Source organism: Eumetopias jubatus, unplaced genomic scaffold, assembly GCF_037043125.1.
Source record: "Eumetopias jubatus isolate StellerSeaLion01/CBP00866 unplaced genomic scaffold, mEumJub1_p1.0 scaffold_3, whole genome shotgun sequence".
In the NCBI taxonomy this organism is placed as follows: Eukaryota; Metazoa; Chordata; class Mammalia; order Carnivora; family Otariidae; genus Eumetopias; species Eumetopias jubatus.
In genome coordinates this window covers 109983116-110001653 of record NW_028274809.1, presented here as the reverse complement: position 1 = coordinate 110001653, position 18538 = coordinate 109983116, and the positions used below count along the sequence as shown (strand labels likewise).

General features: G+C 46.7%; 2 protein-coding genes across 4 annotated transcripts in view; one reads left to right on the top strand and one right to left on the bottom strand.

Annotated features, from left to right (window-relative positions):
* The window catches only part of WDR33 (WD repeat domain 33), a 109288-nt gene extending 99632 nt beyond the window's left edge, over nucleotides 1-9656 (top strand). For all 3 annotated transcript variants that reach the window (XM_028101243.2, XM_028101242.2, XM_088021766.1), the window contains 5 exons: nucleotides 152-590; nucleotides 4871-5034; nucleotides 5153-5245; nucleotides 6150-6365; nucleotides 8375-9656. In XM_028101243.2, coding sequence (XP_027957044.1) covers nucleotides 152-590; nucleotides 4871-5034; nucleotides 5153-5245; nucleotides 6150-6365; nucleotides 8375-8551 — 1089 coding nt within the window. In that variant the 3' untranslated portion in view covers nucleotides 8552-9656. The remainder of the gene's footprint in view (nucleotides 1-151; nucleotides 591-4870; nucleotides 5035-5152; nucleotides 5246-6149; nucleotides 6366-8374) is intronic.
* Nucleotides 9657-9998: 342 nt separating this feature from the next.
* SFT2D3 (SFT2 domain containing 3) lies at nucleotides 9999-12780 on the bottom strand. The gene has a single exon (XM_028101245.2). The coding sequence runs from the start codon at nucleotides 12748-12750 to the stop codon at nucleotides 12109-12111; it is 642 nt and encodes a 213-aa protein (XP_027957046.1). The 5' UTR covers nucleotides 12751-12780; the 3' UTR covers nucleotides 9999-12108.
* Nucleotides 12781-18538: the final 5758 nt, after the last annotated feature.

The following is an 18538-nucleotide window of genomic DNA, read 5'->3' as shown; positions in this document are numbered from 1 at the left end:
TAGGGATTTGTCTCCTAAGTATGCTGAGAACTATGGAGGGAAAACATTCTAAATACAAGAATGCATTCTGAGACTTTAAGATGCTGAAAATCAGACCTGTGCTGGTAGGATTCCTGGAAGACAAGGTAAAAATCAGCTTTGTTTCCTTTAGGTGACTCACGCGGCCCTCCCAACCATCACATGGGCCCCATGTCAGAGAGGCGGCATGAGCAGAGCAGCGGCCCTGAGCACGGGCCCGAGAGGGGGCCTTTCCGGGGCGGCCAGGACTGCAGGGGTCCCCCTGATAGGCGTGGCCCTCACCCCGACTTCCCTGACGACTTCAGCAGACCAGATGACTTCCACCCGGACAAGCGCTTTGGCCACCGATTACGTGAATTTGAGGGGCGAGGAGGACCTTTACCACAAGAAGAGAAGTGGAGGCGTGGGGGCCCCGGGCCTCCGTTTCCACCTGATCACAGGGAATTCAGCGAGGGGGATGGCCGGGGCGCAGCCCGGGGCCCTCCAGGGGCTTGGGAAGGCCGCAGACCTGGAGATGAACGATTCCCCCGGGATCCTGAGGACCCACGTTTTCGAGGGCGCAGAGAAGAAAGGTGGGACAGATGCTTTGTGGGCCTAATTCTTCCCTGGAGCTCTTGACCTGTTCTACAAGTCTCTTCTTTTGCTTGGGCAGAGGGCACTATATTGATTCCTAGTTCTACCCTCTCTAGGTTTTGCATTTAGACTTTAAGCAAGTAATTACACTTTTTTAACCTTTTATGCTTCTTTTTTATCTTTACAATTTAGAGATCTTTTTATTTTTGCTTGTTCTTTGGTCCTTTTAAAAGGGATGTGAGGATCAGTATAGTATGAAGTTTCTGGAACTTGATTAGAAGTCGCCAGGTTCTCTTGGTTAGAATGATGTACATATCTAGATTGAGATTGAGAATAAAAGTTTTTGTGAGATAGTTTTTCTGTAATTGCCTAAAGATCTTAACACAGTCAAGTCAAACTGAAAATTAATCTTGCTGTTCAATTAGGTCAAGGTCAGGCTTGAACTCTCAGCTTGCTGGGGGTAAAAAAGGCATAGAAGAAATAAGGAGGAAAAAAACAAGCATTAGTGAATCTCAGAGGAGACTGAGAATCGTCCGTGGTGGTGATGCTTGAGTATTTCTTTGTGCCAGTGAATTGTGAGACCGGTGTTCTTGTCAGCAGTTTGCAGATGAGGGGCCATGCTGAGGATCAGAGCAGTTGACTCTCCGCCAGGCGGAGGTGTGGGAGCGGCTTCAGGCCGGGTTGGCCGACCACAGTGCCCATGCCGTGGGGCACTCCTGCTGTCACGGTCGCAGCTCTGCCTATCCCATTTCTCTTGACTGTCGCTAGGGGGGGACTGAATTCAGGGTTGACATTCCCCCATCCTCATGGGATGTGTTAGAAAAGAAGGACTAATAACATGGCCAAGGGCGGTGAAATCAAGGGAAATCAATGGGTTCAGGAAAGCAGCTTTCAGAAGGGGGTTTTTAAAAAAGATTTAAGGGCTCCTAGTTTTCTCAAGGGCCTCTCTTAGTGGTATCCAAGGATTCACTCTTTGAAATGGCTTTATATTAGTCTGCAAGAGCCTCATTTCCAATGACTTTGGCATCAGTGTAACTTTCATTGATTTCTTGAACCTTTGCATCTTGTGCAGTTTCAGATTTTACTATGCCTCAGTTTTATTGTATTGCATCTGTCAATGACAGAGCCATAGCCCAGACTCTTGTGCTGTTGACAGCTTTCCGTTGCTCTTCAGATATGCCCAACGTGCTCCTGCCCTGTAGTGCTTGCTGTTTCCTCTGCCTGGAGCAGTCTCCCAGACATTTGTGGCTCACTCCGGTTAGATCCCTCCTCCTGTTAGCCCAGTTCCTTTACCCTGCTTTCTATTTCTTCATAGCACTTAGCACTGCTTGACATTAAGTGATGTGTTTATTTCTTTATTACGTGTATCTGCCAGGAACATGATGGCTTCCCCAGGCTACTTTACCTCTGTGTCCCCAGGACCCAGAGCAGTAGTGGTGACATGGTGTAGGTGCTCAGTAACTGGTGAATAAATGAGTGTTAAATAGGGAGGGGGGTCAGTTCATCAGGAGATGTACTAGTCAGCTTGGGCTGCCATAACAAGATACCATGGGCTGGGAAGCTCAAACAACATGAATCTATTTTCTCGAAGTTCTGGAGGCTCGAAGTTGTGGATCATGGTCCAGCAGGGTGGGTTTTTGGTGAGACTTCTCTTCCTAGCTTGTAGGCAGCCAGCCACTTTCTCCCTGTGTCCTGGACTGGTGGAGAGAGAGAGTCTCTTCCTGTCAGGGTACTAATCCCATCACAAGGCCTTCACCCTCATGACCTCCTCTAAGTTTTTTCCCCTAAGATTTTCTTTACTTATTTGAGAGAGAGGAGCATGCACATGCACACACATAGGGCGGGGCCGGGGGGGCAGAGGGCCAGAGGGTGAAGGAGAAGCAGACTCCCCACTGAGCAGGGAGCCTGATGTGGGGCTTGATCCTGGGACCCTGAGATCATGACCTGAGCTAAAGGCAGACACTTAACCGACTGAGCCACCCAGGCGCCGCATGACCTCCTCTAACCTTAATTATCCCTCAAAGGCCCATCCCATTGGGCATTAGGGCTTCAATGTACGAGTTTAGTGGGGGACACAAACATTTAGTCCTTAATAGGAGCCACTTTCTAATGAGGGCACATTAGATTCTCTTTCCTTTCGTGACTAGGACAGTCATGTAATGGATGCCTTGACAAATGAGACCTGTTGGTGTTTGGTTGGGGGGGGGGGTTCTCCCCGACTCTGTCCCAGGGACACAGCGCCCTCTGCTGTACTCTTCCTGCTCCACTCCTCTCCTTTCAGCCAGTTCCATCTTTATCTTAGGGGGTTCTTTCAGCCAGTGTCCTGGGCACGTGCTCTTTGCGTGCAGGAGCAGGGGTCATCAAGGTACCTCAGGACCAAGAAAGTTTTAAGAAGTTAGCTGGAGTGGTGCATTGGGAAAGGGAAATTGCTTTTTACAGTAAAATACCAAGTAATCAGTGTAGGAGGAGGGATAGACTTAGAAAGTCCCTTCCTTTATAAGCAGTGTCCTAATTGATTCAGCCCAGGATCATCAGTGGGTGCTAAAGCCACTGGTAAAAGATTGTGGGGAAATGGGATATTCTCACTGTGCAGAAACATCACCCACAGACTACTTAATTGCAAAGGAAACAAAAGTGTACCTTTGCCACAGTAAAATTTGGTCCCCACATCACTTTTACATCATGAACAGGGAGACAAACTGGCATCTGTGAGAAGGTATAAGCAGTTTTGCCAAAAAGGTTTAACCTGAGTCTAATCATGAGGAAATAATCAGATAAATTCAAATTGTGGTACATTATATAAAATACCTGCATGGATCCTTCAAAAACATCTAACATGAAAGATAAACTATAGAAGGGTTCTAGATAAACTAGACAAAGAGACATGGCCATTAATAACAGTATATGATCAGGATTGAAATCTGTATTTAAAAACAACTGTAAAGGACATTTTGAGGACAATTGGAGAAATTTGAATTGGATTATATTATATAATATATGTTATTCGAGTGATAATAGTAGTATTATGTAGGAATGTAGGAGAAAAATCCTTGTTCTTAGAAGAAACATACTGAGGTATTATGGATGAGGTTCATGTTGTTGGCAGCTGATTTTGAAATGGTTTAGAAAAGTGGATTTGTTAAATAGATGGAGAGAGAAGATAAAGCACGTGTGGCAGTATCTTAAGAACTGATTAAACAAACAAAAAAAAACAGGTGAAGGACACACAGATGTTTGTTATTCTGTTCTTTCAACTTAGCTGTAAGTTTGAAATTTTGCAAAGTGAAACGTTGGAGTCAAAGATAACTGAATGGAGACTCAAGAAAACGGAAAGCCTGGCCACTCGTGCAGATTGGCCCCATGCCCTTGCTCCTTCCGATCCTTTCTCCAGCTCTGAGGCCTTTCTTCTTGTGCTCATGCATCTTTCCTACGTGGAGCCTCCCTTTTTGCTTCCCCACAGGCCTCCTCCAGCTCATGTGCTCCCTCCTCATAATGGCTGTGCTTTGGCAGTACTCCTGGCCAACTCAGCCTCCAGTTTAGATCCTGAGGGACAGTGAACCTCTCCACCAGCCAGGGCCCCAGGCTGCCAGCTAGCCAGTGGGGGGACTGGCCCATAAACCAAGTGCCTGCCTGTATAGCAGTCAGCTGTGGAGGCATGGGTGAAGTTCATGGCCAGCCCTGTGCAGAGGCTGTGGGCTGGGGCAGATGGGAGAGCAGGTGTTCTCAAAGGATTCTGGTACAGTTGGCAGGCATGAATCTATACCCCACTTTTTCTGATTATGTAAATAACAAATGTTCATTATAAAAATGTAAATGATAATGAAAAATATTTGGGAGGCAGTGGCAAAGAGCCTGGGCTGGAGTCAAGACTGGCTGAGTTCAAATCCCAGCACTTACTGTGTGTCCTGAAATAAATGACGTTACGTCTCTGTGCCTCAGTGTACTCATGGGTAGAATGGAGAATGATGTGGTGGTGAGGATAAAATGAAATAATATATGTAAAGCACTTGGCATGATTATCAGCACTTAAAACTTATTCCCTGCTATTGTTATTCCTAAAAGCTTTAGGAAGAAATGAACACGACCCTACATTTACCTTCCTACCTGTTTTTGCCTGTAATATTGGGGTTATAAAATGTGTACTTAAAAAAATACATTATTTTGTTTTTCTCCCATTTAACATTAATATCGTGTTTTCTTATACCATTATGCTTCTTTGAAACATGAACTCAGAGCTGTATTCCATTAGGTGGATATTTTGCTGTTTTTTCCCTGACAGCTTTAGAAGAGGAGCACCCCCAAGACATGAGGGCCGTGCCCCCCCCAGAGGAAGGGACAGTTTTCCTGGTCCTGAAGACTTTGGTCCAGAGGAGAATTTTGATCCTTCTGATGAAGCAGCCCGAGGAAGAGATCTCAGAGGTCGAGGTCGGGGTACTCCACGAGGTGAGTGTGTGCTGAGGACACTGAGTCTGGCAAGGGATGGTGTGGAGAGTTAGGTTATTGGGGACCACACCTGAAACAGTCTGTGAGTAGTGTGGTGTTATGTTGTTCTGTTGTGTAGGAGGAAGGAAGGGTTTACTCCCCACTCCTGATGAATTCCCTCGCTTTGAAGGAGGACGGAAACCAGACTCCTGGGATGGAAATAGAGAGCCAGGTAAGGAAGGACAACTGCTGTGGCTTCTGGTGACTTGAGCCCAGCAGCTCAGAGTGTGGTCCAAGGACCCCTGAGGGTGGGTGTCCACCAGGTCCTCTGTTTTCTAACTCACATCTCTGTGGGATGCTGAACTATCTGCATATCCTTCAGTGAGCAGCAGTTTATCGAAGTAGATTGAATGCAGAAACAGCTGGGAGAGTCCAACTTTCTTCTACTAGCCAAACGTCAGAGGGATTTGCCTAGAATAGAAAACAGTACTGCTCTTTTCACTAAATGGTTTTGTTTTTGGAAAATATAGTTAAATGAATTAAAGTTTTCTGTTTTAATTGCTAATATGGCAAATATTATTAGATATAAGTCTCAAATTAAATTAAGTCTCAATAATTTTTAAGAGTGTAAAGACATCCTGAGACTAAAAAGTCTGAGAACTACTTTTCTGGACCTTACCTGTCTCTTATTTTAAGAGGTATGTTGATTTCTAATCTTGACCTTTTTCATATACTCACGATGTGACTTAACCTGGCCTACGGTGGGTATTCACATGTTTCTTGCATGAATGAATATTGGTTCTCAAGTTGCTACTTATTTTTTATTTAATATTATTTTTTAAGCTTTTATTTTAGAGAGAGAGAGAAAATATGAGCAGGAGGGGCAGAGGGAGAGGGAAAATCCCAAGCAGACTCCGAGCTGAGTGCAGAGTCCAATGCTGGGCTCAATCTCACAATGCTAAGGTCATGACCTGAGCCAAAACCAAGAGTCAGACACTCAAGTGACTGAGCCACCCAGCCGCCCCAAGTTGCTACTTATTCTTAACAGTATAATTTCCATCTGCTTTTAGTCACACTGTACTTGAATATGAGATTGCAGATTCTTAGCCTTGCGAAACCTGTGTTTCCTGTTTCAGGGCCAGGTCATGAACATTTCCGTGATGCTCCTCGCCCTGATCATCCCCCTCATGATGGTCATTCCCCAGCTAGCAGAGAACGTTCCTCTTCTCTCCAGGGCATGGACATGGCATCCCTGCCACCCCGAAAGCGTCCCTGGCATGATGGGCCAGGGACCTCGGAGCACAGAGAAATGGAAGCCCCAGGGGGTCCTTCTGAGGATCGAGGAGGCAAAGGTAAGTGGAGGCCAGTGATACAGTTCCAGGAGAAAGCTGCCAAGAAAGCTGTGGGGACTACGGGAGGCCTCATTACCAGGACACCCTCTCCCTCTTTTCCTGTTCCATCTGTTACTGGCAGGAAACCCAGGGTCCTTTCTCCATTCTACCCTCTAGGGCTTAGGCTGTGCAAAGGCATGTGTTCCCAAGTATGGTACAAATGCAGCTTGTTTGGACTCGCACCATAGCCAGTCAGACCCCTTACTCTGGTGATTGCAAGCTCAGCCTCTGCATAAATCTCCTCCAGGTGCTTCCAAGAAGTCCCTTACCTGGTTCGTTCAAGTGTTCCCCTCCAGCTCTTTGTCAAGGTGCCCCAGAGCAGGAGAGAGACTCCTACTCTCATTGGCAAACATGTTCTCCACCACTGGCTGCTCTTAGCCCTCAAGGGTGTCCTCAGTGACAGGAAGAATTGTCTTCCTGGGTTCCATGTTTTGTTTTAGCCTGGGTACGGAAGGAACTGCTAATGCCTAGAATCACAAGCACTTTGAGGAATATGGTCTGGAAGGGGTTGTTTTCGGGGAGGGGGCAGATTATTTCTATGACTTGAAACTTTGGATCGTTATTTTAGAGGTAGCACTAACTTTAAGCCAGGCGCAGGAGCCACCATGTGTTCTCTGGTTAGGCTGGGCCATGGCCTCTGTGGTAGTTTGGAGGCTGCTAGGAAGCAGGCCTAGTTAAACCTGCCTTATGTTTATAGTCTTATTACAAAGTTTTGCTTTTTGTGTTTTTGTAGATTTTATTTGACAGAGACACAGCGAGAGAGGGAACACAAGCAGGGGGTGTGGGAGAGGGAGAAGCAGGCTTCCAGCTGAGCAGGGAGCCCGATGCGGGGCTCGATCCCAGGACTCTGGGATCATGACCTGAGCCGAAGGCAGACGCTTAACGACTGAGCACCCAGGCGCCCCATGCTTTTTGTTTTTGATGGTGGTTTGGTTCTTCTCAAAGCAAAACCCTCAGAAACTACCTCATGTCACCAGTAGATCTCCCTAAGCACACATTTTGTCACTGGTCAGTATGGGCACTCAGGACACCTGGACACCTGTGTAGGTATCTAGCCAAGGCCACATGGCTGGTGTGGAAATGGCTTCCTAGCTGATATCTTCTCTGCCCAGGTACCTTCAGGGGGGCCTAGCCTCTGCTTTGTAGGAAAAGCAGCCAATATTTTCCTTTGGCTAGCTTTCCTAACCACCTTGTTTTACCTAGATTCAAATTCCACTCAAAAAGTTAAGACAAAATAAAGTCGGCAACAGTTTTCTGATACTGCATTATAGGAGATATGGCCAAATCCTGTCAGCTCATGAGAAGAAAAACTTTAAGAAGTCAGAATTCTAATGTACTTAAAAGGTTTGTGTGTCCAAGTCTGGAACAAAAACAAACTTGTCCCTGGGAGAAAAAATTCTAAAAGCTAGGTGGTTGGTTGGTGGTTTTTTAAAGAAATACTTTATTTCACTATTTGAAAGGAAAACAAAAGTGGCACATAGTTGTGGGATTAATGATAGTAAAACCCATTGTGATTAACATCCACAGTTTGTATTAGTTGCTTTCAAAGTCAAGTCTGTGCTTTTCAAGTCTTCCCCCCTGCCCCCAATAACATCCCCCAAACTCCCCCTACCCCCCACCAATGGCATAGGAGGGTGAAGAGTAGAGACATGGCCCAGTGTGGTCTGTGACTCCCAGAGGTGCTCCAAGTTCACTTCTGGGTTTCCCATCATTTCCATCACACACTCTGGGGAACATGTCTGGTTGTTGCTGAGGGGCAGGACCACAACCTGGGCGGGAATGAGATAGTGATTGACTAGAGGGTAGAGGCACAGCTTCTAATGCTCTGAATGACACTGCTGATGTCCTCAGCACTCTGTTTTCAAGACCCAGAGGGTTCCACTGTCATCACTGAGTTTGTGCCGGGAATTACTGATTAATAGTCTCTGATAGAAAAAAAAGTAACGTGGAATTATTTTGATTCATTTCAGGCCGAGGGGGCCCAGGACCTTCCCAGAGAGTGCCAAAATCCGGGCGCTCCAGCTCCTTGGATGGAGATCACCATGACGGCTACCACAGAGATGAACCTTTTGGAGGCCCTCCAGGCAGCGGTACTCCTTCCAGAGGGGGCCGGAGTGGCAGTAACTGGGGGAGAGGGAGTAACATGAACTCTGGCCCGCCAAGGCGAGGAGCTTCAAGGGGTGGTGGAAGGGGTCGGTAGAAGCTGATTCCCCTGAGGCCTCTCTGGACAGTATTTAAGAACTTCTTTTGGACTTATCAAGACAAACAAAAGGAAGCCTGCACCATGTAGCCCTGAACTTTTTCTGGGGCAGCTGAATCCCAGGAGCCCCTAATGAGGTCTTCAAGATGAAGAGACTGCTGCTGGCTACCCAGAGTAGCTGGCCTTGTTCTGTCCTGTCCACCCTCACTGCCCTGCCCTAACTCCCATTGTTTGTGAAGATAAAAGCTGGAATCTTTTTTTTTTTTTTAAAGTGTCACGAGACATGGAGCACCTCCACAAATTTAAGTTCATGTCCAATTGGAAATTTGTTTCTATATGTACAGTTTGTCAGAGAAAAAACATTAAGTTGTTTTTGTATGAATACAGAATGTGATTTACGCAAGAATTAACAGAAAACTAGTTGTGAAATGCTTGCCTTAAGGAAACCCTGTTTCCATTGCATCCAGTCAGCTGAGGGGGTACAATTATTGCTTCTGTTTGTGAGCACACCTGATGGGTACCTCTGAGCCATCTAAGTTAATTTCATCCATGAACTTTGTCTTAAATTCTCATCTACCCATTCTGTCACACTTATTTTTGTAATAGAGTGAGACACTTTGAAACTATAACACAGTTTGAAAGTAGGTTCAAAGCCTTAGTTACCACCTGCTGTGGCAGGTGGAAAATTATACTCTGAAGAAAAACATCTTCTGGCTGTCCAAGTAGGGGTTCTCCCTTGGGTGCATCTCCTGGTAATCACGCCTTAAACTTGAATTCCCTTGTTTCTGATGAGAGGAACCGGACATAAACCAGAAATTAACTACATGCAGCACCCTTCTGATTAAATCATGTCACAATTTAAGTTGAGAAGGAATAGACCAAATATCTCCTAAAACAATTCCGCAAAACCTTCTCCTATACCAGTGTTTAAAGCCGTGGATAGTTCTAGTTTAAAGCCAGGAAGTTCCAACAAATTCCTTTATAGTTTTAAATAAATGTAACATTTGGCCCAGTTTGGAAGCCAAAGTTCAGTTTGATAACCCTGTATTTTCTCTACTGACCCTTATTTTGTTTTTGTAAGAAAACTTTTATTATTCAAAGGATATTTCTGTGGCTACCCTAATATCTTTGGCACTGGAGACAGGTTCACCTGGCAAATGTAGTGGTGTTGGAAGTCTCGCAGTTGCTTAAGACAAGGGATGCTGGCATAGTTGCATAGCATATAAAAACCTCTTAATTAGTTGTCAATGTAAAATACTGTAAAAACAAAGTTATTTCTGCAGAGTGAGAAAATGTCAGCCACACATGGCTTTTTAGGGTATTAAAACCTACAGACTAGAAGTGAATCATTTTTATCAGCATGTCAGTATAAACGCATGATTAGGAGGCTCAAGAATGCTTCAAGTTTGCAGAATATTCTTTCTTTCTTTGCCCTCCACTGGCACAGCTTAAAAAGAAGTTGTAATCAAATTCTGATTAAGGTAAAATGGGACCGAACCCATATGGAGATTAGACTTTTTCCTAAGATAGATGTAGTAAGAAATTTATCATAACATTTTAGGCCTCAACTTTAAAAACACAGTATCTCAGCAAGCAGATAACCAGATCATATTTTGAGAAAGAATTCCTTTAGAAAAAACCTGAACTCTCTACACTGTAATTTATTAAATACTTAGAATATTTTAAAACATCACTACCAAAATACATACAAGGTATTTTGAATTTTACAAATGGCTAGATTTTCAGTGTTTGAATTTTTGAGAAAATGTTGGGAAAACGATTTAAAAAAAATATAACAGCATCAACATAAAAATGTACTAAACACTATAAAATACTCAGTTGTGCAAATTCTAGAGAAATTGAGAACTAGAACAGGTATTTAACTGGGGGACAAAAGGAGCAGTCAATGGCCCAAGTTTTTCCAGTTACAAAACTAAGTCACTCCCTAAATACAGTACATTTGCTTTTACTACAAATACCTTCTTGGTTGTTCCTCTTGAGGTAGGTAATCCTGTTTACTGATAAAGGAACAAGGCAGTAATTCTTAAGAGAATACTGGGGTGGGGGGCCTCATGAAGTTGGGGCAGGGCTTAGGACACTGATCAGGATCTAGGAATATAAATAAGTGAGGTTGAACAAAGAGGCAATGCTCTGTTGCTGCCTGACACACCTGTTTAGGCAACAGTGGAATCCAGCCCCAGAAAATAATTATTTTCAAATTGTGCAATTAGGTGTACAGAAAAGTGGTTCTCAACCTTAGCCGAACATGGAATCATCCAGAAAGCTCTAAAATACTGACGTCTGGGTCCGCCCTCCACCGCTCCAGAGATTCTGACTGAATCCATCTGAGGTTTTACTCTTCAAGTAATTCCGATGTGAACTGAGAACCACTGACATAGAATCTGAAAATTCTAACTACATCTACTTTCTAGTTAATATAGCTACTGACAAAATATGTAGTTTTTTTTGACTCATCAGAATATCCAGTCCAAACTTTCTGGCAATACATTAGCATATACAATTAGGTCAGAGACAGGAGTAAATGCTGAACCTAAAAGGAAACTTGACAGATATGAAAAGAATCTTACACTGCATTAGAATCAGCCTACAAAATGTAAATTATACTTTAAAAAGCAGGTAACGGCCTTGTAGAAATCCATGGTTTCCGTTAAATATAGAACTTTGGATGTAGAATTCTCTCGTCCAGCAGAAGTCCCCAGACCAGCCAGTTCTGCCCAGGAACCTCTCACAGCACTGAAATGTCCTGCTTCTTGGGGCAGACATTTCCTTTTTGGTCCATTGCTTTCCTGGTCTAATACAGAACCAATCTTCCTTTAATTTTGTAAGGCACCATATTAAAAAAAGGAAAAACCGAGGTAAACCGTCTTAACTAAAGTACTTACATAAAACCCGGTGGCTAAATTTAGTGTTTAATTTGATACCCTTAAGAATCCACTCATTGAATGAGGAAAAAATTTCTAAAAGCCAAAGAAAACAAAAGCGTATTGTAGCTACGCTACTTCAATCTACCACTGGATTTTTTAAAACGACAAAAGGTAAAATAAGTCTGAGGAACGTCACAAGAGCAGCTAATTAAAACTGAGGAGCCATTCTTTTTTTTTACTGTGCTCAATCTAAAACCACGGTTAACGCAAAAGCAATTTACCATTAAGTTTTTCACAGCGTATCACCAAGTCAACGACAACATCTCGTGTCATAGAACATTATACATGGCGGAAAAACGCTGAAACCGAAGAGCTTCCGAACCGGCTCGAGTCTCTGTTTTAGAACGGCCGCTCAAAGACGTTAACGGGTTCGCTGGCACAATAACGCAGCAGCCTTTACCCAGCGCGATCGGGAAACCGGCGGGTGCAGTCTTCGGCTCGGTCCGCGATGCGCCCGGGGCTGGCTCCCGGTGGTCTCCAGACGGCGCATTCCGGGGGCCGGGCTCCGCGTCATCTCTGGACAGCGCGTCCTGGTCTGAAGGCGCGGGCCCTGGGCTTCTCACACTGGCAGCGCCTTAGCGAGGCCGGCGCTTGGGCCCAGCCGTCCGAGTGCTACACGCAGCGCAGTACCTGCGCCCCAGGGCAGAAGCCCGAACAGCACGGTCAGCAGCGCGGCTACCTGCACGAAGGCACCCAGCGCCGTGAGCAACGTACTGCGCAGCCCGAGCGCCGCGTACAGCGTGGCGCCCAGCGCGGCCACGTAGAGCAGCGCGGGCCGCGACGGCGCCTCCTCGCCGCGCAGCAGGCGCCCGCACGCCGCACCGCCCCGCAGGAGCGTCCCGCCCGCTAACGCCAGAGCCGAGCCCAACGACCAGAGCAGTGCGAACTTCCGGGCGCGCAGCAGCAGCACGGGCGCGTAAAGCGCGGCCAGACCGAAACAGAGCGCGGCCAGCAGCAGGCACACGCCGCTTGCCGCCAGCCGCTGCGCGCGCGTCACATTAGGCAAGCACGCTGGGCCTGTCCCCACCGTTGGCTCCGCAGGGCTCCGCGCCCAAGTCCAGCGCAGGCCCGCGCGTCCCAGCCACGCCCCCGCCGCGGGCTCTTCCGTCTTTTCCGCAGCGAGCAGCGGCTCCGCGGCCGCCAGCCCACCGGCTTTACCCTGCGCCAGGTACTCCTGCAGCTGGCGGTGGAGGTCCGCCATGTTGGCCGGATCGGCCGCGGGGGGATGGGAGGGCTGCTGCCCACTTCCGGTTTTTCTCAGTCGCTGGCGGAAGCGGCTCGGCCCTCGGCGGCTGTTGGTCGGCCGTGGCGGGAGGGGCGGGGCCTGTGGCCCGTGCGGAAGGGGCGGGGCCGCTCCTCTGCAGGCTTGTGGTGGCTGGGCTATCAGCCGCTGAGCTTGGGGGTTTACCTGTCCCCTGGGTTTACATTGACCCTCCCTCCTGGCGCTCGGCCTTATTCCTGATGGGCGCTGTTACGGCCTGGTTTAGTTATGTCGGCATTAAAAGTTAAGTTGGACGGGGTGGGTGTGGCTATAAAAGGTTACAGGAGGGACACTTGTCGTGATGGAACAGTTCTGTATTTTGAGTTTATGGGTATCGGTGTCCTGGTTGTGATACTGTACTGTAGTTTTGCAAGATGTCGCCCTTGGGGGAATCTCCCTATTACGTCTTAAAACTGTATACTAATCTACAGTTTCTCTCAATAAATTTAATTTTTTAAAAAGTTCAGCTCGGCGGGACTTACGTGGTTTCTTTGGAAAGGCTACCGGAGTTGATAAAGGAGGAGTTACGCGCCCCCCCCACCAGCTTATTTGTTTTCTGTTCCCCGTTTCAGCAGAGGCCTGTCAATATTCTTGACTCCTTCAAGCCGCATGTCCAAGATTTGTTGGTGCCCCTGTCCTATATTTCTGGTTCACCTTTTTGTACTCCTGACATCTCTGGGTCCAGTGACTCATGGGCAGATCACTGATAACCTTGCCGGCACTCCCAGTCAATTCCTGATATGTCTTGAGGTGGCTCCCAGGGATCCTGCTTTTACTCAGAGCCTCTTTGGGGTTCTTCACGTAGGTCGCACCCTGACAGGTCTCCTCCAGGGCTTCTGTGCTCAATTGTTTGGGCCTGGCTAGTTCCTACTCCTGGACATTTAGATGGAGCCGCACTTCCAGCTACTTCTGATGTTCTCACCTGTCCCAGTTGTGAAAATTTATGTATCAGCAACTGGAGCACAGGGTCTCTTTCATGTCCCTTTCCCTAGGACCTGAAAGGACCTGCTGCGAATACACGAAGCTGTCAATTCCAGTGTAGTAAAGGTGCTTGAAAGACTTTGTAGATCCTGCCTGAAGCCATCGATTGAAACACCTTTTTTGCTAGACTTTGTAAATGCCTCTTGTGAACTTAAATGTGATGGCACGGGAGCCCTTTTGTAATGTAACGTGCAATACAGGTAAGTTGTACAGAAGTCTACTGTTGTACAGGTCTTTGGCTTCCTTGCCCCAGTAGACTGTTCCTTCCTTTGTCCTGGGGATGGGAGGCAGTGCCTATCTCTGCAGGCTGTTTCCAGTAATCATCTGTCACCTGGCTTTGGAGGCACTGCCACAGAGAAGCCAGGATATTTTCTTTTGGTTCTCCTCATTACCTTGGTACTGGCTTCCCCATGACGGCCTGACCTGATGTGAGCCAGTGGGCAGGTGACATTCCTTTGTCCTCTACCCTAGGAAGAGGTGGGTGTTCATGGCTTTCTGCTGTTGTCTCTCTCTGGTTTCTCAGCATTCCTGTTAACCTGTGTAACCACTTTTCCCCATTAAATTCCATTTAATACTTTCTTCCTGGTTGGATCCTGACATACAGTGTTCTTTTTCAACATACATTTCGATTGTTATCTCACTTGCGGCACCCTGAAGAGGTAGACTGAGCCAAGCTTGAATTACCAGAAATTGAGTTTATTTGGGAATAGCAGAGGAACTACAGTTTGGGAAGGGCAAACTGTAGCAAGCTACAGGTGACTCCCATTGAGGATTTGTGGGGTGGGGAGCTGTATTTATGACAGGGAGTACAAAGATGGGGGAATTCAGCTAGAGTCCAAATGGTAAGTTCATTAGCCTCTGGATAGGGAGAGATTTTTTTTTTTTTAAAGATTTTAAAAATTTATTTTAGAGCGTGTGTGCACAAGTGGGGGAAGGGGCAGAGGGTGAGAGAATCCCAAGCCAACTCCACGCTGAGCTCGGAGTCTGACGTGTGGCTTGATCCCAGGACCCTGAGATCATGACCTGAGCTGAAACCGATTCAGACACTTCACCAACTGAGCCACCCAGGCTCCCCAGGGAGAGATTCTTGGTGGATGTTCATTGGTCAGGAGATAAGTTTCCATCTTCTGTAAATTGGGGATTTGCAGGAAATCAGCTTTTCAGTTCTTTAGTTTTCCTGAGGGCACATCCATTTCATATCCTCTGGTTCTATTTTAGATTGAAATTCTTTCACACTTGTAATAATAGTGATCATCCTGATCACTTACCACAGGCAAAACCATTAGGATGGCTACTGTCAAACAAAACACAAGACAATAACAAGTGTTGACCGGGAAGTGGAACAATTGTAACCTGCACCGTTGGTAGGAAGATAAGATGGTACAGCTGCTCTGGAAAACAATATGGTGGTTCCTCAAAAAATCAAAAATAAAATTACCATATGATCCAATAATTCCACTTCTGGGTATATACCCAAAAGAATTGAAAGCAGTTGGGGCGCCTGGGTGGCTCAGTCGTTAAGCGTCTGCCTTCGACTCAGGTCATGATCCCGGGTCCTGGGATCGAGCCACGCGTCGGGCTCCCTGCTCGGCTGGAAGCCTGCTTCTCCCTCTCCCACTCCCACTGCTTGTATTCCCTGTCTTGCTGTGTCTCTCTCTGTCAAATAAATAAATAAAATCTTTAAAAAAAAATTGAAAGCAGTGTCTTGAGATACTTGTACACCCATGTTTATAGCAGCATTATTTTTTAAAAAGTTTTCATTTATTTAATCTCTCCACCCAACATGGGGCTCAAACTCACAACCCTGAGAGAGATCAAAAGTTGCACGCTCTTCTGACTGAGCCAGCCATGTGCCCCTATGGCAGTATTATTAACAACAGCTGAGAGGTGAGAGCAACCCAACTGTCCATCTACGGATGAATGGGTAAGCAAAATGTGTATACAGACAATGAAATAATATTCAGTGTTAAAAAGGAAAGAAACTAACATACTATAACATGGATGATCCTTGACATTGTGCTAGGTGAAATAGGCCCGTCACAAAATGGCAAATAGTGTAGGATTCCACTTAATATGATGCACTTGGAGTCAAATTGATAGAGATAGAAAGAATGGTGGTCCATAAATGATTTACCTAATCATATGTGCAGCTATGAGATGCAAAAGACAGGATTGTTCTCATTGTACAGATGAGGGAAAACTGAAATACCAGGAAGTTAACCTACCTAAGGTCACCCCAAAAGTTGGTAGTAGAGCAAGACTAGAGGTTGTGAGATGGGGTTTTAAATCTCTCTGCTTCCCATTATGTAAGGAGATCTTCCCTGGGAATAGAATTGTGTAAAACCAGAAAACCTGTTCAGAGTTGGTTCCTATGCTGATAGAAGGACATAATGAAACCATCCCTAGATACCAGCTCCCCTCTAGTTACCGCAGCAAAATTCACTTAAAGAATCTGTAAACCCCATGTCTCCACTTAGCCCTGTTCTTCCCTGAATCCCCTTCATCCCCCTGTGCCAGCAAAATTATTCGCGACCAGGTCACCAAATACTTCTGTTGCCAAGTGCAGGATAATTTCAGTCCCTACCCACCTTAAACTACTGCAGAATATGACACAGTTGCACACTCCCTGCCCGAAGCCAAACATCGCTTCCAGGACAGCACACAGTACCAGTGTCGGGGCCCCAGCTCTCTGGGTTTGTTCTACATTGGGGTGCCCCAGGCGTCCCTGCTCTTCTGTGGTGCCCTATGTTACCATCTTAGGCAGACCCTTGGGCGGATCCCTCCCACTGTAGTTGATCTCAGTACAATATCAGGTGGATCCCAGCTCCCACCACCCAGAGGGGAAAGGGGCTGGAGCAAGCCTTTTGTTTTATTATTTTTTTTTAGACAGGTTGGGGAGGAGTAGAGGGAAAGGGAGAGAGGGAATCTTAAGCAGGCTCCATGCCCAGCATGGAGCCCAATGAGGAGCTTGATCTCAACCCTGAGATCATGACCTGAGCCAAAATCAAGAGTCAGGTGCCTGACTGAGTCACCCAGGTGCCCCTAGCCTTTTATTTTATTGAGGACTTCCAACTTGACCTAAGGAAGCAGTACCCTACTTATCAAATCTGATCCCTATCCCAACGGAAACTATTTTTCTCCAGAGCCAGGCAGTTCCAGGTGTTAATCCACACCTCCTCTGAGGTGTTTTCAAAGTGGCATCTCCCTTCCTTCCCTGTCTGTGTTGGCCATCCCTGCTCAGCAAGGTCCTGCTTGACACGGGGCTCAATCCCACGACCCTGAGATCATGACCTGAGCCGAAATCAAGAGTTGGTTGCTCAACCGACTGAGCCACCCAAGCACCCCTAAAAATTAATGTCAAGTTCCCTATCTGGCATTCTAGGCCTGCCCCTCTAGGCCCCAGCAGTTCTCACCCTGAGCTTTGGGGCTCTCTCTGGGACCACTGGGCCCTAGCAGCTGGGTGACTCTGCTCTTCTGTGGCTTTGCTAATGCAGGGCCTTCCCTTGGGCTGATCTCACACCCACACACATCTGCCCTCCCTTCCCCTCCTGAGTTCCCCCTGTCTTGGGGTCACCCCTTCATAGTCCACACAGCACAGTGGTTCCTTGTGGACCTACTGTGATGCCTCCAAGGCCTTGAGTTTCCTTTTTCATTTATTAAAAACAATACCTGACTGGGGGCACCTGGGTGGCTCAGTCGGTTAAGTGTCTGTCTCGACTCAGGTCGTGATCCCAGGGTCCTGGGATCGAGCCCCAAGTTGGACTCCCTGCTCAAAAAAAAAAAAAAAAAAAAAAAAAAAAAAAAAAAAAAACCTGACTGCTTACATGCTTATGATGGTCTCAAGTCTTAGTTCTTCACATCCCTGCTTCATGGCCCCCAACACTCTGTCCAGGTTGTGTTGGATTTTCTGGTGAACTTGCATTGGTTAGGCACAAGGCTTTGTGACACAGGGGAGTGCATTGCATAGAGAATTCCACAACGTCACTGGGCCACACCATCACCTCCAGGTCACTGTTCAGAGCCGAGGGCCTGGCCCTGCTCACCTCCCCCAGGCAGGGGGGCAGAGGACTTGCCAGTCCATCCTGGTGGCCGGCAGCTGGGGACAGCAGAGCCTCTAGGAGCGTGTTGTCCCATAGACCCTTTTGCTGTAATTGTGGAAATGCTCCGGACCTGTGCTAATTCCAGAGCCACTAAACCCAATGTAGCTCCGAGTGCCTAGAAGACTGCTGGTGAGACTGATGAACTGAATTTTTAATCTTAATTCATTATTTATAATATTGTGTTATGATTTACACATATTTTGTGGTAATACATAAAATATAACATTTCGTAATTTGTTTTAATTCATATCTAGTTATATAAATATGATCATACTATATTTATAGTAGCTACATGTGGCCAACGGCTGCTGTTTTGGATAGGGCAGCTTGGAGCATGCTGGAAACACGGGGGGCATTTTGGTCATCATCATGACCTGGCATTGCTACTGGTGTTGGTGGGTTATTGGTGAAAGGCAGAATGGCTGGCTGGGACAGCTTGCTCCCCCACAAGGGGGCTCTAGCTGAGCATCCCATCTGAGGTCACTGTGCACCTAGCTCTGCAGACCCTGCGGCCTGCCCCCAGCACAGGGGCTGCTTTAATAGGGAACCTGCCTTTGGTGTGTCTCCTTAAGCTTCCTGGGGGAAGCCAAGGAAACAGGCCATCTCACACAGGAGTGTCCTTGGTCAGTGCGTAACTGAAGGACCCA

What these genes read in the sequence shown, in the direction of transcription:
- SFT2D3 (XM_028101245.2), bottom strand. Translation starts at nt 12,750, where the DNA reads ATGGCGGACCTCCACCGCCAGCTGCAGGAGTACCTGGCGCAGGGTAAA.